The following is a 26,106-nucleotide window of genomic DNA, read 5'->3' as shown; positions in this document are numbered from 1 at the left end:
TTGTGGAGGAAAAAAGGGCATTTCTGAGGTGAGGGCTAACTCCTAGGAAAGATGTTTCCATAAAACAATCCATCCCATCCCTTCATGTGCCGAATTCTCTGACTGCAAACAAATTTCAGTCCAAGGTGTGGTGCAGAACTCATGAATTAAGCAAAATAAATCGTACACCGTTTGTCCCTTGGCTTCTCCTGGAGATGGCCTGTGTGGGTTGTTCAGAGAGCTTCCACTCCTCTGCACAAGGGCCAGGTGCACCCTTTATCTGTCACTACACATTGCTGTGGGTGGGGAATGTGGGGGAGCCCCCAGAAGGATTCGTGCTCCCCAGAGCAGGGTTCAGGAGCTCTGCTGTCCCTGCATCCCTGTGCTGAGGGGAAGCCCCAGTGCCAGCAGCGGGCGGTCAGCGCTGCCAGCGGCGTGGCAGGAGGAGCACTGCCCAAAACGGGGCACGGCCACCACTGTGGGGACATTGTAGGTCAGCAGGTGTGGAGGCCAGTTTGGTCTGCAGGCGTTTTTACAAGGTTAGAAAATAAACCTGAGTAAAATGAATGGTGACCTTTATGTAACCTTTGGAGAGCAGAGCTGAGGTTTTATTGAATATCCTGGCTCTGAGTTGGAGGGAATAGCTTTGCAGAAAAAAGGTCTTTATAAACCTGCTTTTAGGAAGAGTGGATTTTTTGCTCTTGTTTGTGGGTTTTGTTTGTCTTTGTTTCTTGAAACAATAGAATCTAAAACACTATATGGGAGGAAAGCACTATTCAAGTAATAAAAGATTTGGATAAGTTTTACTGTTGTTCATTTGGAATTCATTGGAGTGCATGCAATTGTTGACTTCACAGCATCAAACATACGCAATTCCTTGTTTCATAAACATTTTACTTTCCACTGCAGGAGTTTCTTCACTGAAGCAAGTCAGATGGTGTGACATTGTGGTTCAGTGCAGCAGTTCTAATGAGTCCTTAATAAGCACAGAATTGCAGGGTTGTCCTCCCAGGCCTCTGTAGCTGGGTTGTTTGCCATTTAGGATAGTTCTGTGTTATTTACATGTGTCTGTATGCCACTGGCAAGTAGGAATCCAAATCTCTACCTGGAAAGAATACTTAGAACCTCCCCCTAAAAGTTTCTGGATAGTGTATAAATTAATCAGAAAAAGTCATATAATTGAGTGAGATGGCAAGTACTGCTCAGGTTGGGGTGATCAGACTTATACTGAAGCACTGATAAGTCTTTTAATCAATTGGAGCTTGGGGTGGTTTGTTAGTCTTTTCTGTGTGTTTGTGTAGTTTTGAGAGCAGGGGTTGAGCTTAATGTTTTTATACAGATCCCATAAGTTATGTATGTTGCCTTCTCTTGTTACTCTACTCAGCTGCTTGCCAAACAGAAGTATTTGGAGAAGGGCCAGAGCTGCAAAATTCAGATCAGGATCCAAATTTGGATTTTTGGTTTAAGCCTTTCTAATATCTAATATTACAAAACCTTATATATAAATAAGGAGCTCTTTATTTTTAAACTGTGGCGACAAGGACAAGGCGGTAGCTTCCTCTCCCTCTGAAGCAGTCCAGGTAGAATGCTGGACTCTGTGTTACCAAGCTGTCAGCGGGTGATTCAAAAGGTAAATTGAATAGGTGAAAAAGCAATGAGTGCACTGTCACCCAGAAAGAGCCTGAGCAAAAGGCCAGCACAAATGGGTGCTTTCAAGCCAGTGAGAAGAATCCCCTAAATCTAAAAATTCTGGAAATGGTGGGATGTTTTGTGGTGTTTCATTAGATCTTTGGGAATTTTGAGGGTTTGTTTTGTTTTGTTCTAAATGCAGTTAGCCACTATCTCAATTTTAATGCTTTCTTGATTTAATGGAAAAAGGATTATCTCTCACCAAGTAGGATGCTTGTTATCAGCTGCTGTGCCATCAACAGGCTTTCAGTAAGCTGCCCAGTGTTTTGTGTTGTTGAACATTTAGTCATTAAGACAGTGAAAAAAATATTCAAAACTTCCCAAATATTTTCCTTGTGGCTTCTTTTAAATTGTTTGTGGTTGCTGTGGTGGCACTGTACCTGTCAGAGGGTGGGGAGGTTGGGTGTTACTGCAGGGATGGGGATGGGGTGGCTCTGGCTGGTGGCACCTGCACCTGGTGAGTGGCATTGTCCTATGGCTGTGTGAGCAGCTGTAGGGGCAGCACCTGCTGCTCCAGGCCAGGACGTGTGTCCGTGTGTCCGGGGGGGTACCTGTGTTCCTCCACTGCCATGAGTCCCGCTCAGCTGTTCCCTGGAGCTGCCTGGGAGTGCTATCTCTTACCCATTGGCAGGTACTTCAAGTTTGGGAAGAAAATCTTGTTCCTGGGGAGAGCTTGTTTATTAAATGAGGCATATTTGTACCTTCCTCGAGAGGAAGTTTGTGGTTAAATGTCAAGGTCCATGATGGATGGCTGTCCTTTCTGATGGATGGCCTCACAGGCATGCAGGCCAACTGTATTTCTTAGTCAGAAATTCCTAAGTGCCATTATAAGGTTGTTGGGACACCTGTGGGTGAAAAAGATTGCACTGGACAGTAGAAATTACAGTTTGTGGCTTTGCATATAGAGCAGTGGATTGTACTGTTTTTAAAGTGGTCAGCAGTACAAACTGTTGGAACTTTCCTCAGTATGAAGAAGGTTACCTTGTAAGTATCAACACAAGCATCCTTTACACAAACAAAAATTAGTGTGCAAGAAAAATGTGCTGGACAATAGGATGGGCAGTTTGTTCTCCTGTGTTTGCCTTGGCTCCTTCTTGCCCTTGTTCAGAAATCGCTTGAAAATACCTGGAGTAGTCTTTGTGACTTCAGTGGAAATATTCCTGGGTGCCTTCTCCCTTCTTCTTCAGAACCACTGCTACATTCAAATACAGACTGGAAAGGCAGTTACGTAGTACCACAAGTGGTAACTCTTGGAAGGCCTCTCAATTGAAAAGCTTTAACATTTATTAATATTTTTTATGGATGGAGTTTTAGCTTGTTTTTTAATCTGCTCTGAAAAAATGTGACAGCTCCTTCTTTCAGAACCATCTTAGTTTTATTGCTAGTTCAGTGGAGGAAAGCACTGTGAGACTTGGGTGCTTGTTAAATCAGGAGAAGAATTCTGCAGGGGAATTCTGGATGCTGTGTGAATGTGGTGTCTGGAAGCAGTCTGAAATTGAAACTCAGGTGTGTGCTGCAGGGCTGGACATCCCTGGCAGCAGCAGCTTGTTGTGTGTGCTGAGGGTGTGTGGGCAGCAGTTTCCTGGGAAGAGCACACAGGGGCCCTGCCCAGGAGAGCACCCTGTGCTCGTCGTGCCTGGCACCATCGCTCCCAGCTGGGTTCGGTGCTTTCTGCAAGGTCCCGATTGCCCTGTGCTCCTTGTGCTGCTTCTGTGGAACCTGGGAGCTGTGGGTGAGGCACCTGTGAGGCCAGCCAGCCCTTGGTGAAAGCTGCAGCTCCTTCTGCTCTGATGGGACTGTCTGAAGAAAAGGCTAAAAATAATTTTGAACTATTTTTGCGGGAGTCAGGCCGTGCCACATAACTTTTTATCCAAGCTCTGACAAAGTGTGACAAAATTCCTTTCATTAGGGGTGTATAAAAATGTGGTCAATTTTCTTTATGATTTGATTTCCTTTCTGTATTAAGCCTTTTGAGGGCTTACAGTTGCTATTAGTGGCCATATAAACTAAATTAATTAGTTGATATTTAAAAGACAGTCAAGTTATTCACTGGCAGTAATTGGAAGCTGCACCTGGAACCACATTTTGCTGAAGAGCTAAGCCTGCTTTTGGCTCCAGGAGCCTGCTCTACAGCATTACCTTCATTATGCTTGATTCCAGTGGTATAGTTCAAGTCACTGACTCCTAAAAAGTTGAGAAATTAAATGGCAGCTGATGGAAAAGTATTTACCTATTCCTTTCAACAAGTGAGTGAAATAGGAAAGGTAGATACAGTTTTAAAATGCATGAGATATCCCTGGATAAGGATATTTTGAGCATAATTTGTTAGTTGTTGGGAGATAGCTTGCTGAATCAAATAAAATGTTTGGAAATACCAGTGGTTTGTGTGTGTTTAATTACACTGGACAAAGGTTTGTCTAAATGCAGTTTATAGTGAATCTTCAGTTAAAAATTAATCTTGAGCATCATTTTGTCGTGCAAAAAAAAGCTAAAATGCTGACCCTTAATATTTGGTAACCTGTATAATAAAGTGTGTGATCTGTGAAGTTATCTAGACACCTCTCCCTTGTTGGTTACTTCTGAGTAGAAGCCAGGTATCTGATTACCCTGTACATCCATGCCTGAATATATTCTGAGTAGTCAGTTTTTGGCTAATAGCAGCTAAAAAATCGTAATAGTCTTGAGCTGTAAGGCTAAGAATAAACATGAAACCAAATACTTTGTTTTGTTTAGTACCAGCGAGTTTAGGCAGTCCCCGCTTGGCTTTCATGGAACAAATCTGCATGGACTGCATCTTTCTAGCAGCTTCTTTCTCTTGGAGGGGGGAGGAATGCGGGTTCATATATCACTGTGGTTTGTACAGTCAAGTTGGTGACACTTGTAACTTAAATGAAAAACCCAGTTCAGCTCCTGTGTGCCATGGTCCTGTGTGTGGAGGCCCCTCTGTGAACACTCAGTCACCCATGTATGCCCCAGGATGCTGCTGGTGAGTAGCTCCAGCTCTATAGGGGGAAAATAACTGCAGTGGGTGAGTGTTTGCAGTGCAGGACTAATAACTGTTATTTGTCACTTCACAGTGATTCTTGTCACTTTAGTAAAGTTTTTAGTTATTGCTGAGTACCTTAAGTAGCAGCAGCTCTGTGTTAAGTGTAGGCTTTGAGGCCCAGTGTAGGATCTGGAGATAGCTCGAGTGTGTTGTATTCTCCTGGAATTTGTCAAAATCAGGAAGGTGAGTTACAGTTTTGCCTTGATTAGTTCAGCTCCTGAGCAAAGGAGTGGCAAAGCAGCATACAGTTCACTGTGCAAATTGAAATCAAACTGTGTTACTAATCAGGAAAGGACATTTTCATTCTCGTAATGTGAACATCTGCTCTCCCGCTGCAATGTTTATGCATGGTGTGATTCACAGGAATGAAAATCCAGACTGATCAATTCTGCAGTGCTCTCAAACAATGTCTGCTTCTGGAAGGACCCCTCAGACAAGTTATTGTGGGTACCATTAGCATGAGGCTTTTGCAGAAGCATAATTCAGTGGATTGTTAGATGCTGCAAATGTGTGGTAGCCTGCAGGTGAATGACAACACTGTTACCCTGGTGCGTACTTGTGTAGAACTGTCTGAAATATAATTCTGTGCTGTCATGATTTTTTGGAAAGTCAGAAATTTAGTGCAGCTTTTCTGAAATCTGATCTAGTTTTAATCAAGCACAGCCTTTTCTGGTTTTGACTCTTTACTAAGTAAGTGGTGGTGTAACTGTGCAGCTCCCTGGGATGTTTAGAATATACATGCTATGAATAATGAATCCATGCAGGTGTTCTGTAAATTGTCTGAATAGGGTGCTAAACTCAGTGGTCTATGTGGCTGTGGCTTCAGTACTTACTACTAGCACAGGTCACGTGCCCTCTGCTGCATTTGCAAAAGAAAACCATGACAATGTGAAAACCTCTGAAATAGGTATCCAAATGCTTATGGATGATGCTGTGCCTGCAGAGCAGGTGTTTTACTTGAGAAGAAGATGGCTAAGTTGGGTTATTGGGTCCTGTCCCCCTCATTGCCTGTAGAAGTAGGATGGTGAGGCAACAAACTGGCTGCACACATTGTTCCCTGTTCTGAGGGCAGAGAACTGAACCCTAAAGTTGTGGGGTATTCAGTGCTGGTCAGATGGCAGGGAAGGAGGCAGTGTGTGGGGTGGAGTGCATGGTGTTGGCCTGCCCCACACTGCAGGTTCTGAGAGCTGCCCTGGAGCTCTGTGCTCTGCTCTGGAGCTGCGCTGGCCTGATGGGGGCAGCCCCAGAGCTGCAGACACGATCCAGGTGGGAGCAGCCAGTCCTGCCCTGCAGGGCCATGTAGGGCACCTGTTGGACAGAGTTAATTTCCACCTAGGAGTGAGTGCAGTTGTGTTTAAACTCCTTTTCATAAAATCCTTAAGAATTGGAGTAGCATGTGTTTGTAACTCTTCCTACTAAAGATCCTGGTTTAGGGTTTAAACTCATTTTAAAAAATGCCACATAGATTATTTTTTCTACCCCCAGAAACAGAGTAAAGCAGGAAAGCTGATGAGTTATTCTGCTTTAGCATTCAGTGAACTGACCTTTGAGATAGGCAAGAGTCTTCTGGCTACTTGCAGCTCTTTATTTGCAGAGAGCTTCTGTGTCTAGAGTGGGTGGAAGCTGATGAGCAGAGGTGAGTGAGAAGTGCTCCTCAGTGCAGGTGCAAGGCTGAAGGATGGATGCCTGAAAGGACCTGGGGAAGCTGAACAAGGGGGAGTCCTCTGAGGTGGGAGGCTGTATGGTCACCATCAGGCAGCAGTGCCATGTTCATCCTGCAGGTGTTCAGCTCTAAATTTTCACCTGATGGTAAAGTCAAGGACAGGAGAGGGTTCTGGGATGTGCCAGTGAGCAACATGGCTCAGGTTGGAGAGAAGTTGCCTTTCCTATGGCAGTGAAGCCATGCCCATCTAGCAGGAGAGAAGTGAGTGACCCTTTTAGTAGGCAGATGCTTGCAGAGTGCATGTAGATACTCAGGGCATTACTCAGCACAGGGAAACCTAAGAGGTTGCAAGAATTGCATTCCATGGGAGTCAGCAATTGGGTACAGGTTCCTCAAGTGGAAAAAAGGGTGCAGAGGAGCTGTGTGGTGGGCAGCCATGAGAGGAAAGGGAGCAAGGAGAAGGAGGAATGCACGTGTGCAGAAATCAGGGCAGAAGCAGGGTAACAGCCTTGGGAGGAGGGGGCTGGATAAAAGCTGAATTTGTTTGCAAAAAGACAGGCTGATACCTTTGGGGGGAGCTGTTCAATGTGGAGGGGAGAGAAGGATGTCTGTGGCATGGAGGAGGGACAGAGAGTGTGCCAGGGAACCCTGCAGGATAAGCTGGGCCTCCTCAGTGCAGTGTCTGTGCAAGGCCTTGGGCAGCCCTTGGATTGCTCCTCTGCTTCCCAGTGTGTGCCAGGCCCAGGGGGCAGCGAGATGGCAGCCCCTTGGGAAGGCTGGGGCTCCTTTCCAGGCTGGCAGTGGGACACCTGCAGCTGTTGGCCCTGCAGGGTTTGGGGAGGGGATGGCTGCTGTGTGCACTGTCTGGGGTGGCTTTTGTGTGGGTCTCATCTGCTCCCTCAGGATAAAGCCACAGAAGAGCTTGGATGGGACTGGGTTGTGGCACTGCAAACCAGATGACAGCCCCTGGGTATCAAATGAGTAGGGAAATAAAGAGGTACAACCAGTAGCAGCAAATCTGTTAAGAGAATGTAACTAGGATAGCTGTGGGTCTTGAAAACGTTGAAGGAAATAAAGTGAAATAAAGAAGAAGAAACCCAGTTTTTATGAGCAGGCTTAAATCTGCCATTGAGGCACCTGTGCCAGCACTGGGAAACACGTGTGGTGGGAAAGCCTTGCTGCAGAGCTGCTGACACTGGAGCTGTTCTGCTGGGTTCAGCTGAGCTCTGAGCTACGTACAGTAAACAGCACTGTGCAGATTTGTCCATTCTGGATATGTGTTACATGGAAGCAGTGTAGAACTCTTCCTATTTTCTCACATGAATATTATTTTACTTTGCCATCAGCTGTCTGTAGCCACCATTTCCCAAGGGAAAGGCAGTAGAGGACCAGGTCTGTGACCTGTAGCAGGCTGTGATGCACAGCGGGGTGCTGCCTTCCTCCTCCTCAGCTAGCTGGCTCTGCAGGCATGGAAGAGAAACAATTTTGTGCACGTGTTTTATAGATGCACTGAATTTCCTGTTTGGTTTTTAAGTTCTGCTGAGGAGTGTCACCCCTCATCCTTTCTTGGAGCCATGTGGGACAAAGGCTGGAGGAAAATCCCAGTGTCTTATAGTTGGCTTTCCAGTGCCTTAAGTGATAACGTTGTGATGGGGCTTCTGATGACCTCAGCTGAAAACAGCGCAGCAGATCTCTTAGCTGTCTATAGGTTGGATTGTGAAGCAACCAAAGGTTGATTTGTTTTTTCATAATTAGTTTCAAAACCCAGCAGTTTTCATTGTGGAATACATGAGTTGTTGCAATGGATGATTTGCTCTGTAGCCACAACCTGCAGGTCTGGTAACTGTTTCCATCTTTATGCTTTCAGTGGGACATTCATGAGGTGAGATTTCTACTGAAATAATCTTTTTTTATTCTGCTTTTTTGAGATTGTAGATTGTTAGTAATAAATACAGGAAGCATCTCCTCTGAAGTCATATTATCTTCCCACATCCTGTACAGAGGGCACTGCATCCTTGGAACAGAATCTCCTGCCTGAATGTAACAATATGCACTGATTTTAATTCAGAGCAGTGCTGAAAGAACCAGGGTGAGAGCTGTGTAAAAGCATTTTCTTTGTCTCTTCTCAGAGTTCATTACAGTAACTTATGGCAATATACTGAATTTAAATAAATGTAAAAAAACCCCAACCCCAGGAACTTAAATGACTGTCTTGTTGGAATAGAGCACCTGGCAGTGTGTGGTTGTTCTTCCCAGTTATTTTAAGAACAGTGGAACAAGCCTTTAGCATTGAATACAACCAGATTTCTTCAGAGAGCTGAAAGAGATGTTTATAGACCTGTGTTTCAGACAAAGGTATTCTGATGTCTGCTGGCTAATTATTTCTTGGCAGTTCATTACAATGGGCTACATTTGAGACTTGGGCATTTCATTAGCAGCCTCATCTTCCTTCTTTGTTCGGCTGTTTGTATAGTTGGCTTTATTTATACTCATAAAATGATCATAGTGTTAGAAATGGTGAAGGCATTAAATTTTTATTCTCTATGAACTATTTTAACTCCATTTATTTTAGTAACAAGTGTTGAAGTCACCTGTTTGACACACTTTAACCTGCATTAACTTTAAGATGTGCTGAACCATTAAGTTTTTCAGCACTGTGATATAGCATTGCTCCTTATGCCTGATTGAAAACTGGTTTAGCTTATTCTCTCTGGTGAGTGGAAGGAGGTGGGTTAGGTTACAGGGAGGATGAAGTAGTTGCAGCTCACCCTTCTTGTTGCACTGTTTTATTGGCTTGCTGAGCGTCTGCCTCCTGATTTTGCTGAGAAGGGTGCTTTGCCTGGGATTGAGGAGGAATCTGCTTTCAGACCGAAAGAGACAATATTTACCAGCTGGTGAATTCTGGCTTTGTTTACTTTTTGAGGCCTGAGAGTTGGACACTTTTCTGCATTTCCTCTATTTTTATACTTCAGGGAAATAGCGATACTTCATGTGCTTTTAGGATGCAATTGTGGTCCCTGTGGCTTTAATATGGAATAAAAATATATCTGCATTTGAATCCTGAAAGACCTAATTTGTCTTGTATTAAGTGTTTTGCCGCTGTTTGCCTGTGTTTGTGGGAGGCTGGAGCGAGTGCCTGGTGTCTGGGGCAGGCCCTGGGATCTCCCGGGGGAGGGAGCAGTGCAGGCAGGGACAGAGCCCCTAGGTGGCATCAGAAGCCACCTGATTTTTGGCTGCTGCCCGCCCGGGGGTGCGAGGTGAGCCTGGGAGGGGTTCCTGGCCCTGGGGTGCCGGGCCATGCCCGGGGGTGCTTCCCTTTCCCGGTGCCCTGTGCTGCAGCTCGCACGGCATCAGCTGAGCAGTATGGATAGTCGTCATTTTGCTAATTCAAACAAGTTCCAACCTCGTGCAGCTCTGCTTTCTAAATATTTAATTGAAATGCTTTTACAGCCATTTTACTTCTTTATCACAGTGAGCCAAGCCAGACAATGTAACATGGCATATGTTAAGATGTTAATTGAGTAGCAGCACACATAGGCGGCTGTTTCATAATTTTCTCCTTAGATGATCCTTGGCTTCAGTTTAACATTTCTTTGTGCTTCTGAGTGGAAGGTTATATAAAGATATATTTAGAGCTGTTAGTCTAAGAAAGAGAAGCATTAATTCAGTAAGATTAAGAATTAAGGGCTGATTGCTGCAGGCACTGCTGGGACACAGTGCTTGTCGTGGTAAGGATGTGATAATAGTACCTTTCTGATAGTACCACTTACTGTAATGGGCTTGGTAATCCTTTTATTGAGTGGTTCCTCACAGCACACAGAGTAAATAGAGATTTTTTTTTTTTAAATGCCACCTGATGTCATCAGAGTAGTGGAATTCTGACTGAATCTTTCCAAAAGGGTATGTGGTCAGTTTAATAATGACCCTCCCTATTTTAACAAGGTTTCAGAAAGATGACTTTGCCAAAACTATCGCTGTTGGTACTTTGTAGTGGACTCTGTCTTGTTTTCCTTGGGAGCTGAAGTGGGTTTTTGCAAGAGGGAAAGGGGGCAGCAGGACACAGCACAGGAGGAGGAGTTCTGGGTGCTGTCAACACCCAAATGCCTCCTGTGCCTGTGAGACACAAGCCTGGCAGGGCTGCTCGTGTGCTCCTGTTCCTTGCAGAGAGGCCCTGTGCCCTTTGCTAAGCAGTTTGACAAACAACCTGCAGGGATGGTATGGGGGAACAGCTGATGCAGCGGGAAATGGAGACTTTTCAGATCACAGTAATTTCTGAAAGGAGGTGTGGCCAAGACACTCCTTCGGCAGACAGCCCTAAGTGTTGTCTTGGGTATTCTTCTCTTGTGGAAGGTTTGTTTTCAGGTGTGAGTAAAATGCCAGGGCAGCAGTGTCACCACGCACTGTCAGGGTTCTGTGCACTGCCTGTGAGCCACTCAGAACTGTCCTGTGGCCTGAACAGTCCCTGGTGCGTTTTTGGTTTTTCTGTTTTTCCAAAGGACATTTACTTTATAACTTTGTAAACATTTTCTCTCTCAGATGGCTGAGAGGGTGGTTTGCAGTCTGAGGTGAATAACTAGGTAACTGTGCTCATGGTAAGGAACTGTACAGTGGGGTTTTCCATTTTAGTTGCAACTTTTTGCTGTAAGTCCTGCATGTTGGGTAATAATGTAACTTAATACTCTAGTACTGGAAACTGGGACCCTGCAGAGGGGAGCCCTTGCTGTCTGGTCAGGAGTTCAGCCCTGCCTTCCTGATGTAAGGTTCAGTTATGAGCAGTGGTGGAAAGTGGTTTCTTTTCATCAATTGCATTATGGTTTGGCAGAAATTAATGTTTTCTCTAGGCTGTCCAGAAAGTGCCAAGCACAGGGAACACAGCTATACAGAGGCTGTTTTTGGGAGGTTTCAGTTCATGCAAATATTTGCAGTCTTGGGCTGAATGGTATACAGAGTATCTGTGGCAATTATGCAGAATGCACCAAACTTCTGATGAAAAAATCACTCTGGGCTTCCCACATGTCACCACCTACTCAAACCATTATAAAATTCTGCACAACAAATTGTAGCTCCACTTGTCTGCTGAGTTTGTTTGAACTGGCTCTGTTGTTGACTTCCTCCTCCAATTGAGGGATGAGTCCTCTGCCAGTGCCTGAATGGTGAGAGCCATGTCCTGTGTGATTTTGGGGCTGGGAGGTCTCCCCTGATGGACAGAGCAGCGATGTCCTGGAGGTGCTGCTGTCCCCCCTCTGCCAGGGACCCAGCCCAGGAGCCCCTGTGGCAGTGTCAGGCTCGGGACGTGTCCCAGGAGAGGAGCTGTGCTGCAGGGGGTGTTCTCTGTGCTCCCCCAGTGTTGGTCCTGTTGCTGCCTTCCATGGGGGCTGGAAGCTCTCAGCTGCAAAGCTGCTGAGGGTTAGTTCAGTGCTGTGCAGGCTTTGGGAAGGCTCAGGGTTAACCAGGCAGTGGCTGATAAATTCAAGGGCTTTCTTTTATTTCTCCCAGCCATCTCCCTTTTTCTGATCTCACAGACATAAGGATTCTCTTATCCCTTGTGGGTATATGGCTTCTCTTATTTGCAACATTAAGGAGCTACTCGTGCTTAGAGCAACTGAATTCTGCCACTTCTGCTAATACAATAGTCCCATATTGCTCAGTACAATTCAGCTGCCTCTTCCTGAAAGTAAAGTGTTGCTTAATTAGAGGAAGGTTGGCAGCATCTGGTTTTATGCCACTTAGAGAAAAGAATTGCATCTCCTTGCCTTATTCTTGTGCTTTTTTCCCCTCTCTCTCCCTCAGAGCAAAGTTAACTCAGTTGCTCACCTGGAAAGAGAACACACTCCTCGTTCTGCCCATGCCAAGTCAGGGCTGTTCTGAGCAGAAATACATAAATAGGTCAGGGAAAACAGAAATGCATACTTTGGCAGAAGATAGAAGAGCAGTTTGAGGAAATACTTTCATCTGATTTCTCCCGATCTCATTCTCCCAAAGATAATTTCAGGAGTTTGTCTTCAGCCTTTAGAAGCTTCAATCACTACAGCCTTTGAAACTTACCTTCAAGAATCCTTCAGAGGTTTTGGCCCTTCCTGTAAGGCTTTTTGCCTTAAAGACCCAAAACAGCCAGCACATGGTTCTGGGAAGTTGTAGGGTCTGGAGTTCTCATGAGAGAATCCACAGCAGCTTTTGCAGGGAGCTGCCCTGTGCTGCTTCTCCAAGCACAGCCTAAGAAACCTCCTTTTCTCTGCTGTTTTATTAATTCGTAGAAGCTGGGTGCATGTTTTGAGTGGCTGGTGGGTAGGTGACCAGAAATGGCCAGGTTGATGTGCGCTGGTGGTGTTCAGAGCAGAGCTGACATTTTTGAGGAGCATTGCTGTAGACAGTACAACAGGGTCCCTCTTGAGTCACTTGTGTGCCTTAACTTTGAAACAATCAGTAGGATGGCACCCACTGAATAAATGCCTCCTTGGTGGTTGGGATAGTCTGTATTTTTGATTGGAGAGGAGCACATACAAGGTTTTGATATAAAATTTTATGCTCCGTGGTTCTTGTGTTGGGTCATTGGGCACAAGCTGGCAAATCCAAGGCAGCTGTAAAAGCACACAAACTCTTGTTGCTCACAAGAGACAGCTACCCCCAGAATCACAAATCTTGTCCTGGATAAAACTGCATGAAGTAGCCTGAATTAATTTTTGGATCAAGTAAGTGAATTAGTTTAACTTGAGGGAGACTGCCATCATGAAGAGCTGTGAAAGAGAGAGTAACACCAGCTGTGCTGCTGGGTGGGGTGAATCACAGTGAGCCTCCAGGAGGGGCAGTGCTGGCTCTGGGCTTTAGGTGCACTTTCTGAGTTTCCAATGGGCTTAGGTTTCAAACAGATTCAAATGGTTATTTTCATTAGAAAGAACATCATTCCTGCTGCTCTCCTGCAGCTGCTCATGGGTAGCAAAAATATGTGGGTAATGGCTTCCAGATGTTAGAAATGGCTCTGTGTAGGGCCAGATTCAGCCTGGTTGTTTAGATTTTTGGTTGCAGGCACTGTAATTGCAGTAGTAATTAGGTAAGGGATGCATTTGACAGGGACAGAAGCAGACTGACTTACTTGTAAATGAAACTTCAGCTTTCAAAACATGTATATCCTGCTAGAGAAGAAGTGGGGCAAAATAAATGAAGGTGGCAGGTGTAACTGGGATGTCTGTCCCTTTGCCACCTTTGTCACTTGTCCTTCTATCTCCTGATGTGCTGGGGATGTATCCTGCAGTGTCACCAAATGGAGTGTGTCTGTGCAGTGCTCAGGACCATGGGAAGGTCACTCCCAGTACTGTCCCAGTCAAAGGGCTCATTCCTCAGGGGTGCCACTGCTGGACTGGGATTGCCTCTGCTAGAAGGGAAATAAGCATTTTTGTCATTAGGCACAAGCTTTATAAAATGAAGCAGCATTTACCTGTGATCTGGTTAGGAAGAAAGAAACCTCAGTTTACCACTGACACATTTTAAAAATGTCCTCCCAGTACACTCAAGAGCGTTGAGCAGGAGATGGAAAAATTGTTTATTAAATAGGGATCACACTTACCCCTGCTGAAGCAGTGGGACCTTTGCCTTTTAAAATGTCACAACATCTGCTTGCAGATTGGAGGACATGAACTTGAGTGTCCTTTTTGTGCCACCAGTTTACAAAAAGGAAACACAGTGAACTGTATTTCCTGGCCCTGTTATTGCTCCTCTGCTGCAGCTTCTCAGCGCTGCTGATCGGTGCTGTAGGAGCAGAGGTCACAACTGGAAGAGCCTGAACTAAATTTGAGAGTTTACATTTCCTGACTCAGACTGATAGTTGGAGATAAAAGGACAGCTCTAGGGATCTCCTGCCCAGCTGCCTCCTGGCAACTTGCCTCTTTCTCTTTGCAAGAAGAAGATGTTAATGCAGATGGGCATGCTGATGCTCAGGTTGGCAGGAGGGAAGCTGTGCTGGCTGGAGTGTGCTCTCCTGAAGAGCCCAGTGCATGGTATTGTCTGTAGAGGGTGTGTTTGGGCTGTTTCCTGTGTCTGTACCCTGCATGCCTTGCACTCTCTGCACCCTTTCTGCACAAGCTGCCATGTGGAGCCATGCAGGAGGTTTGGGTACAGGAATGGGTACAGGTGCCTGATTCCTGTTGCCTGCTGCTCTGTAGGAGAGGCTGTTGGTCTGTAGCAGCACAGGGACTGTGAGACCTTGCTCAGGGTTGGAGCACTGGTTGAGCCCAGGGTGGAGAAGTGCTGCTGGAGCAGTTGTGTCCCCATCAATTTGCTCAGCTTTGGGTCAGATGCACTGGCAACATGCAGCAGCAGCAGGTTTCCATGCTCGGTGTCCTTTGACTTCCTGGTAAGATGGTGATCTTTGATGAGTGAGATGACATTTAGGTTCTCTTCTTCAGTTGCTGCAGTACATGTGAGCATCTTTCCTGAGGCAAGGGAAAGCTTCCATTTTACCATCCTAAGCACTCCCTGTTCTTCAGAATCCCCAGCAGCTCTGCTCCATCTCCTTGGTGTGCCTGTCTGCCCACCTGGTGGCTTCTCCTACACAAAGTCAGCTGAAGTGGATGTCTGCTGATGGATCTGTTTCAGTGAACTTGCTAAATGTTCTTACCTGCTGAAAGCTTTTACTGTATTGTCACTGTGACCTGAGTGGTTCTTGTATAGGAAGAGGCATCAGTGTTAGCAGCCTCTACCAAACAGATTTTTAGACTGTCTTGTTTCAAAGTGGAAGTGGTGTAACAAGCAGGGCAACCAAGCTCCTGCCTCTGGGCATCTGATGGAACAGCAGATGCTGGTTCCTGTCACCACCAGACACCAGAGCCATTTGTTTTGCTTGTTTCTTACTTAGAGTTTTAGGAGGTCCATCAACTGCCTGACTTAGTCTAGCTTTTTTAGCATCTGTACAAAAGTAAAATAGCTTCCATGAGATGCTGTGTTGTTTAAGGAGATTGAATTATGTTTTATTTTACTAGGAAAATAATTGCTCTCTGAACTAAAAAAGCAATTGATGCTTGTTCAGTACATGCTCAGGCTAGGGTTTTCTGTATGGGAAACCTCCTGCTCCTCTCCAGAGCAGTGATACAATGCCTTCAGCTAATGCTGTCAGAGGAAGCATGTGGAGTGCAGCACCCTTAGAAAGACAAGAGCTGCCCATGGGTGTGTTTAGAGGCAGTATAATAAGTTCCATACTGTTTGCCCGCCTTGGCACATGCACTGAGGTCATTCCTGGCATATTTCTATTCAGTCCCCACCCAGTGCAGTCTTAATAAGCCAGCTGGGAGGTAGAGAGACTAACTTGGAAAACTCCAGAGCTGCCAGTGGAATAACAGCTGTGTGCCTTGTAGCAGCTCTTTGGAAAGCTAGAAATGCATGCCTTGAAGTGGTGGGATTTACTGAAGCATGGGGAGAAGGGGATGTTAATTGTATTTACAGATAAACAAGTCAAATGCATTTGAATTGTGTAAGAGCTACAATAAAAGTAGTGACATCCACTGCTGCTTGGGATAACAGTTGCAATGGCATTTCGTTTTAAAAAATGGAGTTCTTATGTAAAAGAACAAGCAGCAAGAATTCTAGCAAGCAGTTAAATTTGGATGACTTTCTACAGAAAAATTCCATAGACTAGCAGGATATTTCAAGTAAGTTATAAAGCCTGTAGTGCAGTGATAGAAATTCTAATGTGTAATGTTTTTGTCATTGATTTTAGACTAATTCAGTATTTCTCTTTTCTCTCTCTTCCCTCACATCTAGCAAAACTGTACAATCTAAAGTGGACTGCATTTTGGTAAGTACAACTCCAGCATGCTTTTCAATATTTAATGAGCTGCAGGACCAAAATAGATGGCTCTGGAGACTGACAGCTATTACGAAGCCTTTCCTTAGCAGTATTTGAAGGTACTACCACTAAATGTGACCAAAATTAGTTACCATCTCAGGTACCTTCCCAGAAATGTGCAACACTGCAGGTCCTGTTAGCTCTGCTGTGCTGCTTAGGGCTGAGAGGTCGTTTTTTGGAGCGGGAAGGGCCCTTGAATTGCAAAATCTTCATCTGTGCATTAAAATAACAGGATCTAGGCAGTGATAAGAGATTATTTTTGGGAAGCACTAGTTCAGAAAGAGGTTTTATTTGTTTTTAGTAGTGAGCGGGTTTCAAGTTTTTTTAAATCAGTCTTGAGTTCATAAATCTTAGAACTGGAAGGGATTGCTTACCCTGACTTTCTACCTTCAGCACTTCATCCAGAGGTACCAGTGGATAACACAAAAAAGTGTCATAGGCAGCCATCTGGATCCTATCAAATAGTATGGCTGAGCTAACAGAGAGTACTCATCCAGGTCACATTATCAAAGGCTAATTCAGGTGCTACTGAATTGTCTTGCCATAAAATATTTTAATTTATTGTTGTATAAGATTTAAAGCTCTACTGTGTTCCAAACAAACTTTGGACCCCATTTAACCTCTGTTTAAAAGTTCTTGGATGTACCCAGTGGAAATAGGGATGCAGAATGTAATTTTTGTCCCCTTTGTTCCTTATAGACATTTGTGAACACCAGACAGGTGCCTTAAGATCTTAATTTTGTATGTGAGTCTTCAGAGGTAAAAAGACAGATTGCAAAACTGCATTTGTAAAAGTCTTTTAACACCAGGTATTTCTGTAGGAAAAAAACTGGGGGAATTGGGGGTAGGTGTTTCTAAGTAGCATTGGAGAGGGAATAAATAAGTAGGAGGCTTACTAGTCATCTACTTTTGGCAGTCTGTTTTAAGAAAATTGAATTATTCTAGGACTATTTTTGCATTAAATTTCTGCAGATTTATGGACCTTGTGTACTGAAGTAGGGATTATCAGTTTGTGTGGAGGGTATTGGGTAGGTCTCATGCATTGGATTGGCAGAGAAGTCTTGGACACAAAGCAGTCTCCATGGTTTGCCCTGGAATGGAGCAGCAGTGTCCTGATGGTCTAATTTTCTGTTCCAGATGCCTCCTTGTCTGTCCTGCTGATGAGTTCAGAGGAGTTGTGTCAACAGTGGAAAAGCCACTCTAGGTTAGCAAAGGTAGATCTAATGCTGTTCAGGTTTTAAAAAGAACAATCCAAGATCAGAATAGCTTGAGGAAATCAAAAATTTAGCTGAATTCTGGCAAAATTGTTTCAATGGTTTTAAGTGCTTTGGAAAGCTGTGAGCTGCAAGAGAGAATCTAAAAGCACGTTGGACTGAAAGGCTGTGGAGCTCTGAATGCCCCCTTTGGTAGCAGCAGTCACAGCCCCATGTGCAGAGCAGCACACAAACGCTCTGGGCTGGCAGGTTCCCACAGCTCAGCAGGGAGAGCTCTAGGAAGGAGCAGAGGGGATGGAGTAGCCTGGGCTGGAGTCACTCACAGCAGAGGGCTGTGCAAAGCACCGGGACTGCAGCTGCTCAAACAGGAGTCCAGAGTTACCGGCCTTCAGCTTGTTCCACTGCACCCCTCACAGCCCCACACACTGCCACTTGCTGGGAGATCATAAGAAAATCATTGTGTGCTGTGCAATCCAAAAAAGATAATTAGCAAGAATTGTGGTGTAAACAGTCATTAAAAATTCATTATAACATCTTTTTAACTGTAGTAAACATGTCTAGCAGTAGATTCTCTTATGATTTCACTTGTTATATTTGTAGCCACATACGAAGTGAACTTTTGAACCCTATTTTTAAAACTGTTTGCTCCATATAATCACTCAGCAAGAAGGCCATTTCTTTCCTTAGTGCTCTGAAAAGAGGTCAGTGCTGGATTGATGGGAAGCAGAGCTGCTGTGGGGTGTGCTGAGGCAGTGTCCGTCAGTCCTGTGGCACCAAAGGTGCCACTTGTCTCTTGGGCCCATCAGGAGACAGGCAGAAGCTCCAGGAAGCCTTGGCAGCTGTGCTTGGCCACTGTCAGAACAAAGCTGCCATGTGTTTTTAGGGCTTGTTTGGAGTGTTTAGCCTGTGAAATATGTTCCTGCTTCTGCTCAGATAAAGCATATCAAATGTATTTATTAGCTGCTTTCTAGAATTAAAAAGGTATTCTTAGTATTAGTTATTTTCTGTCTTGGTGATATTTCCAACAAACCAACTGACCTAGAGTAATTCACCTTTGCTTTTTGTTTCTCTATTCTTAGAATGGGGAGATGATTGCTTGACTACTTTGCTATTTTTAGTCTGGTTGTTAAATAATAGATATTTGTTTGGCTGAAGTATGACAAATTTTAGGGCCTTTCTGCCAGTAGGTGCAGGTTACATTGCCATTGGCACAGCCTTTTTCACTTTGATTAGAGTATAGTTGTCTATAAATACTCAGAATGTGGAAAGAAATATTCAGAGCAGTCCATGCTCTCTAAAACAGTATCTTGCATAAACCTTGCAGAGTGCCTCTGGCCTTCAGCTCCCCTTATCCAAACTTGAGGACAGAAATAACCTGTAATTCTGCTTTCCTTATGGAAATTCGGAATAGATCAAATTTGAATGACACTGTGTACATTACAGAAGTAGCAGCTCTTCTGATTGTTCTTACTATGTTCTTCTTCTGTGTTATTTAAAGTTTGGCTTGACTAGGTAAACAATCCAGAAAAAGCACGTTTTTTTGCTTGGAGTTTTCCTATGGTAATCCCCTTTGACAACTTTGAAATGAAGCTTGACTAATATTTGTGACCTGACAGTAGATCAGCAGTCAGAGAAAACCAGGAGAGAACCAACCCACCAAGGTCAGGAACCCTGAGAGATACTCTTTGATTTTGGGGATTCATGTTCAAATCTCTAGGTGCTCTGTTTCAAGCAGAAACATGAATAAACTCTGTTTCCTATAGCACAGATTAAGTCCTTAACCTCATTTTATGCTGAATAAATCTTTGTCTCTTTATGCTGCAGAAACTTGCAGTGGCAAGTTAGTGTCTCCCAGAATAGAAACAGATATCAAAACCTGCTATTTTCATTTTAAAAAACCCTACCCTACATAATTTTGGTCATCCTGGTTTATTTCACAAGTGTTTATTTTGCTCAATCAAAATGCCTGTTAAAATGATAAAGAAAGTTGCATCTGTTTCAGTGAAAATCTTGTTCTAGGTCTATGTTAGGCAGCAAAAGGACAGATTCATTTGGAGCAGATCTGTGTGGTTTAATTTGTTTGCTACTCATTTTGTGCATTTCTGTAGTTACCTATCTGTATTTGGTAACTGTCAGAACAGAAATAGCAGAGGTGTCTGTTCCTTTGTGTTACTGAAAGTCCTTGCTTAGCTGTGACTTGAGGTGTTTAATTCTTTGTCCTTAGCTTTTCTGTCTCAGAATATAAGATCACGGAGGTATTTTGAGTGCTTGATAGATTTTTTACTAAATTGAAGCCAAGTTGTAAAAATTAGTATGAACACTGCCTGCTCCCCATCTTCTTTGAATCTTCCTTTGTTTTATAAGGTTCCTGTTGCAGGGAATAAAGGTGATGTGTGAAGAGCAGAGTACCAGAGGCAATGCTTTGTGCTCACCTCAGTCCTGCAAGCACTTTAGCATGCTTGTGCATTTTTCTAATGCAAGTTCAAGAAATATGACTTACAAATAGCCTTTGGAGAATTAGACCATCTTCATCTGATGTGATAGAACCAGTCAATCAAGGTCAGGATACTTCAAGCAGGATTTTTACTTAGATCCTTTTAAGTAGCAGAAAAGGATTCCCCAGACATTGCTCAGGCTCTGTGGTTTTTAGAACAACAGTAGCATGAGCTTTAACAGGCTGCACAAAGGGGAGTTTGTCCAAGGTGGTGCCAGCATCACATTCTTCCTTTTGATGCCACTCAAATGGCATCATTCCTTTTCTCTTCCACTTTAATGGCCTATTTTTTTCCACACTGTTGATCTATTTGGGGATTGGGGTGGGAATTTGTAGAATATTTTGTGTTCTTGTTTCTTTTTATTTATTTCCATATGCATCCAGCCTAGCACAAAGAATAACACAAAATAAATGAACCTTTTTCTTCTTGGGCAGTTAGTAGAGCGGGTGAAGTGCTCCTCCAGCTTCCCAAATTCTGTGATTCCGACTGCATTAAAAAATGGTAAATTCTCGATGCTTTGAACAATTGCAGTAACAGCAACTGCAGTTATTACTGGATTCACCAGACCTTTAGCATTGGGAACTGATGGATGTCAGCTGAGATTGAAGAAGAGACTGCACTTACCAAGACTGTAACCAAGTTTTGAGGGTTTCAGAAATGTGTAAACAGCCTAAACAAAACACTGTTTAATAAATTTTAATTGAACAAAATGCAGTTTTTCCCAAATCTACTTGCACTGACTGTCACACTCCATCTCCTTGCTGCCACTTCTTCAGTTTTAAGATGATTTTCTCTAAATAGATTCAGTCTCATCTAATAAGCTTAGGTTTATCTAATTATCAGCCAGGTAGGATTACCTCTGTGAACTGCCTGGGACTCCTTTTAACTCTCCCATTCTGAGGAGGTCCTGCCTTCCAGGCCTTCCCTGCTCCTGTTGCTGGAAGCTGAAGGAGTTGTGCAGAAAGTGCTGCCCAGGGCCAGGCCTGGAGAGGAGTGGGGTTTGGGTGCAGGCAGTGAGATAACATCACTCTGCAGCTGTCTCTGCCAAGGATGGAGGCAGCTGAAATCCTCAGGCACCTCAGATGTAGGGATGCAGTTTTGTTCCTGGGAGAGTGACCAGCTCACTCACATCCTTTGGAAAAGGTTCTGCTAACACAGTCTCAGTTACATTTTTTCCTTTGTTGCTGGGTTTTTTTGTTTTATTTTCCTTTAATTAGGGGGGTTGGCAGTGGGACCTGTGTAGCAGAGTGGCTCAGACAGGGCCCTTCCACACAGCCCCTTCCTCCTACCATGACACAGAAATGGCTTCAGCTGCAATGGGCACTGAGACTGCTGCAGCGTATTTTGATGAAAGGTTTAATATTTCTTCTAAAACCTTGCCTCCTGTGTTGCACTTGGACATAGATTTGGAAGGGAGAACTTGTCTTTCACTTCAGTGTCAGACTCATGGGGAGAGGAGGGGGGGATTTATTTTGCCTGGGATGCTTTTGTCTCATGGATGAGTGCTTACCATGCAAGGTAATCCCACCCAGACAGTGCCCTTTGGTGTGCTGCTTGGGCTTTTGCCATTTAAAACAAAAAGAGCTAAAGTTCCTTGGACTAGAGGATGTCTAATAATGAAGTACAATTTTTCTTGTTAAATTTCTGTCTCCTCAAAAATGATAATCATTTTTGATTTATCATTTGATCATTTAATTTTCTGTAAATTCTTTCTTTGGAGAACGTTGACTTTGCAATAATGAGCTTGCTAAAGGAAGACCCACCAATTTAAATGCTGTGATTCATACAGGAAAGGCAGAACAGAGAATTTGACAAAATGCATCTATTACTAAGAAATACCTTTCTGGATACTTGGTGGTCTGAGCACCAACCACTGCTGTGTAAGCTGCTGTAGAGCCACACAGAAACTTGTGTCAGCAAATTTCAGGAGTTTGTCAGAGGAAAAAAACCCAACCAAATGTTGTGGTTTGCTGCAGCTTATAAAAGCCCCACATGCAGTGTCTGTTACCTGTGTGCTGCTGGAAGGGTTTCTCTTGGCTCTGGGCAGGTCCTGGCATCGCTGGTGGCCCCGTTGTGTGCAGCCCTCCTGGGGTGGGGTTTGCTGGCTGGGATTATTGGGAACCTGTGCTCCCCCTGTCCTGCCAGTCCTTGTGCAGGGGCTGGGTCAGGGGCAGGAAGTGGAACCTCCTCTTTCATGTGCTGCTCTCAGTTTTGTGCCTGCAAGGTTGGTCTGGACATGGCTGGGTCTGGCAGGGAGCCCCAGTTTGAAGTGAAGTTTAGGATTTTGGTTTTCCCACTCCCCATTCTGCTCACTGCTGAAGTGAGCCAGGTCTCACTGCATGCTGGGCCCTCCTCTTTTCTCTTCCTTCTGGAAGATGTTACATTGGCAGTAAGACACCAGCAAAGGCATGGAGAATTAGCAGTAATCCAGAAGCTGTGCTCTGACTTCAAAAAGGATCATGTGAGTCTCCAGCTCTACTGGTGCTGCACCAGCTCAGGCAGTGCTTCTGTAGCAGCTTCCCAAAGGAAACCTCCTGTGCTTCCTGCTGCATGGCTTTCCTTGCATTGCTGCTGAGCAGGCCCTGAGCAGCTTATCACAGCTGATTTTCCTTCTGTTGCCTAGTCCATGCACTGGTTTCAGATGACCAAAAGCTGATCTCTGTGTAGCAATCACTGGCTGCAGCCACCAGGTAAAACTCCCCCTCATGTCTGATCCTCAGCTGGTATTTCTAGAGGAGGAGTCTGGCATAACTGAGATGGATGCTCACTGAAGGGCTTGTGTGCAGTAACAGTTTCAGTAAGTGATTTCCAAAGGAAACAAAAAAGTACATAGATTTTTAAATGGCTTCATGAAAGTCTATGAATGGATAGATATTATTACTGAATAGAGTGGATTGCAGGGTCACATCTGGCATTCTGTGCTGTTACAGCATAGCTGGTTGGGATTCTGCTTTCTCAGAGGTGCTTCTTGTGTGCTCTGACAAGACCAAGTTTTCATGTTACATGTCTGGTTACAGAAGCAATCCATTGTTAACATTTTTCCAGATTCTGCTTTTATTGTGTGTGAATTTTGTAATTGTAACAAGTGCTTTCTGGTGGGTGAGGATGAGCAAATAAAATAGGAAATCACATTTCTAGCCACATGGTGCTCACAATCATGTTCTTTTATATAAATATATTCTTGTTTGAAATTATATTATTTAGGAATATACTGTTAGATAAGTTTTTGGCTGTCAAGCTCAACTATTCTTACTTGCTTTTTCCTCTTCTACCTCTCTCCGCTTTTTTTTTTTTTTTCAAACCAAAACACCTTATTTAGCAAGAAGTTGAGAAGTTTACAGACCTAGAGAAACTCTACCTCTACCTTCAGCTGCCTTCGGGTCCCAACAATGGAGACAAAAGGTATGTGTGTGAGTGTAAAGGTGAGCAGTACTGAAAACTTGATGTACTTCCTGTGGCACTTAACTGCTGAGGAATCATTCGCATCATGTTAGTAGCAGAAGAACCTTTATTAAACATTAAGTACTCTTTTTTTCCCTGAAGATCAGATGTTCGGTTTTTTTAAAACTTCAGAATATTTTATTGCATGGAAAGCTTGTGATTATAAATATCCTGAAATGAAAGAGTCATCAGAGAAAGTGTTTCACAGTCTGTGTAATTGTTCCTACACTGTTTATGTATGAAGTCATAAAATAGCAACACCAATGTGATGGTGGGTGAAAGAAAAAACTGATGGTATTTCTGGTAACACTCGTTTGACTCAAGGAAGTTCTAGAAAACCAGCCTGCAGATCAGAGTGTCACAAAATAAACCCTTTCCCAGCAGGATGGTTATAGCAGGCAGATGCCTATAGGAAGCACTCTGAGTATCTCCTGGGAAAACTGGGTTCTCCCAAAGGACAGCTGGCAAACTCAGTGGGCAAAAGCTTAGAGGTGGCCAGTAAGGAATAATAAATGTAAGAGTCACTGTGTAGTCACAGCTGTGTATCAGTCAAGAACTGGAGTGTGGAGTTAAATTGTGGATGAAAGAGGGAGAAACTGCTGCCCAAGGCTCACGGAATAGGTAAATCCCTGAGGTGCAGGTGTCTCTCCACCTGCATAGACAGGCAGTTCTGAAGTGCTGCCTAGAGCCACGTGCTGATGAGCCCTGCTGGTTGTCTCTGCAGTGATCAGCTGTCCATGTCGTCCAGCCGTGCCCAGCAGATGCACGCCTTCTCCTGGATACGCAACACCCTGGAGGAGCACCCCGAGACGTCCCTGCCCAAGCAGGAGGTGTATGATGAGTACAAGTGAGTGCCTGTGTGCTGCTCTAGCTCTGTGACAGACTCTGCGTGTCCCCACTGCTGTGTGGGACACATGATGGACCATGCTGCTGTACCTGAGAGTGCAGTAGCTGCTCTGTGGCAAACTGCATTCATTACTACTGCCCCTGGAGATAACACTGTGATGTGTAAATTGTGCATTACGTGTACAGTTGCTGAAGGAAAGGTACAAGTATTTCTTAACAAGTGAATATCAGTATCAGGTGAATAAATGAATATTGGGTTTGTTTTGTGCAGTGGCACAGGTAAAAAGCATCAGTTACTATCTTACAATGTGTGTTGGTCTGCTTGTGTACATACCTATATGACTGCCTTAACAAGGGTGAGGGGTTGAATTGTTCCCCATAGACGCAGCTGTTTTGCACATATGATCTTGCCCACCACACCTTTCTTTCCACAATAATGCATAAATATTGGACCTTCCTGCAGCAAACCTGATTTCTACAGAGGCACAGTATATCTGAATATGTATGAAACCAGTAACCAAGGCCACTGTGAGTCTGTGTTGTCAAGTCTCAAAGCTACCGTGTAATGAGAAAGCGATTAGAAGCAAGGGAGAGGGAGCTGTCTGATGAAAGTTGGATTTGAATTCATTTACAGAACATACCCCATGGGGGAGGGGGGAAAGAAATAATCATCCTCAGCCCAGTTGCCTGAAGATGAATAACAGATTTATGATCTAGTATGAATATTTCCATAATCTGAACGATTACTGTAATTTGCAGGGAGCCGAATCCCTTCACCTCCTAAGTGCCTACAGGATTCACCCCATAGTAATTGTTATTGCAGGGCTGCCTTGTGCAAATACCTCCTTTTAATGAGGTGTGTGTGCTGAAGTGTTTTACCGTGATTGAGCAGAGGCAGGGTGGCAGCGGGGCCGATAAACAAGCGCACACCTATTAGTGAGCTCCGCGGGGCCGGGGCGGTGCCGCAGCCGGGCAGCGCAGCCAATGGCACGCGCGCGGCGCAGCGGCCAATCCCCGCGCAGCAGCGCCCGCGCGCGCACGGCAACAGCGGCAGCTGCTGTGCGCCGCCGAGATGATGGCAGCCTTATTCTTAAATATATTTCTTATTTAATAATTTATGGCCTGCTTCAGCAACAAATCTGCTTGGCTTCCATGCTGTGCCAAGCTGCAGATGCCCGGAAATATCATCATCTACAGATTGTGGAGTGTGAAATTTGGATGGCTTTGTATGTAGCTGCATCAAGTATTTGTGTATTGTATTTTTTTTCCCTAACAAAATAAGGGTGGTAAGCAAATATTCAGGAAAATATCAAATGTTTGGAATCTGTTCTCCTTTGAAAGCTTCTGTTCTGTTTTTAAAACATTCAGTTGCTTTGAATATTTTCATGAGCTATTCTTACCCACAAAAGGAGAAGTAGTCTTGGAGTGGGATGTGGGGAACAGGCATATAAATATGTGAGTTAGTTTTGATATGTTCTTTTTCTTTACCTAAGGGTGCTAAGACCTCACAAAATTCAGTTCTGTTATATTAACCAGTTCCCATATCTATCTTCTGTGTGCAGAGATGGATCTTGCATGAGCTCACATAAGCAGGCTTATGCACTCTGCATGTGTGAATCAAAAGTGCCAGGCTTCAGAAGACTGCTGCATCATACCAGCATCTTCATTCCTGCCATAAATTTTGGTTGAAATAAATCTTGCAAAACTACCAGCCTTCTGCATCACCTTCCATATTTTTTCTATGAAGAGGGAAAGACAGAAGCTTGCACTGCACAAGAGTTCACCATTTGGCAAGTGCTGATAATGTTTTCAGCTCCACATTTCAGTAGCCCCTTCTCACTGAGCTTGTTCAATACAATGATTCTTTCTGTTTTGTTGCTCTTCAATTTAAGTGTGAA

General features: G+C 44.2%; 1 protein-coding gene across 5 annotated transcripts in view; it reads left to right on the top strand.

Annotated features, from left to right (window-relative positions):
• Window positions 1-26,106, top strand: part of RFX7 (regulatory factor X7) — a 93,655-nt gene that overhangs the window by 50,742 nt on the left and 16,807 nt on the right. For all 5 annotated transcript variants that reach the window (XM_074549394.1, XM_074549392.1, XM_074549391.1 and 2 more), the window contains 3 exons: window positions 16,128-16,161; window positions 23,241-23,323; window positions 24,087-24,209. In XM_074549394.1, coding sequence (XP_074405495.1) covers window positions 24,100-24,209 — 110 coding nt within the window. In that variant the 5' untranslated portion in view covers window positions 16,128-16,161; window positions 23,241-23,323; window positions 24,087-24,099. The remainder of the gene's footprint in view (window positions 1-16,127; window positions 16,162-23,240; window positions 23,324-24,086; window positions 24,210-26,106) is intronic.

This window comes from Zonotrichia albicollis, chromosome 11 (assembly GCF_047830755.1).
Source record: "Zonotrichia albicollis isolate bZonAlb1 chromosome 11, bZonAlb1.hap1, whole genome shotgun sequence".
NCBI lineage: Eukaryota > Metazoa > Chordata > Aves > Passeriformes > Passerellidae > Zonotrichia > Zonotrichia albicollis.
This window is presented reverse-complemented; position numbering and strand designations above follow the sequence as displayed.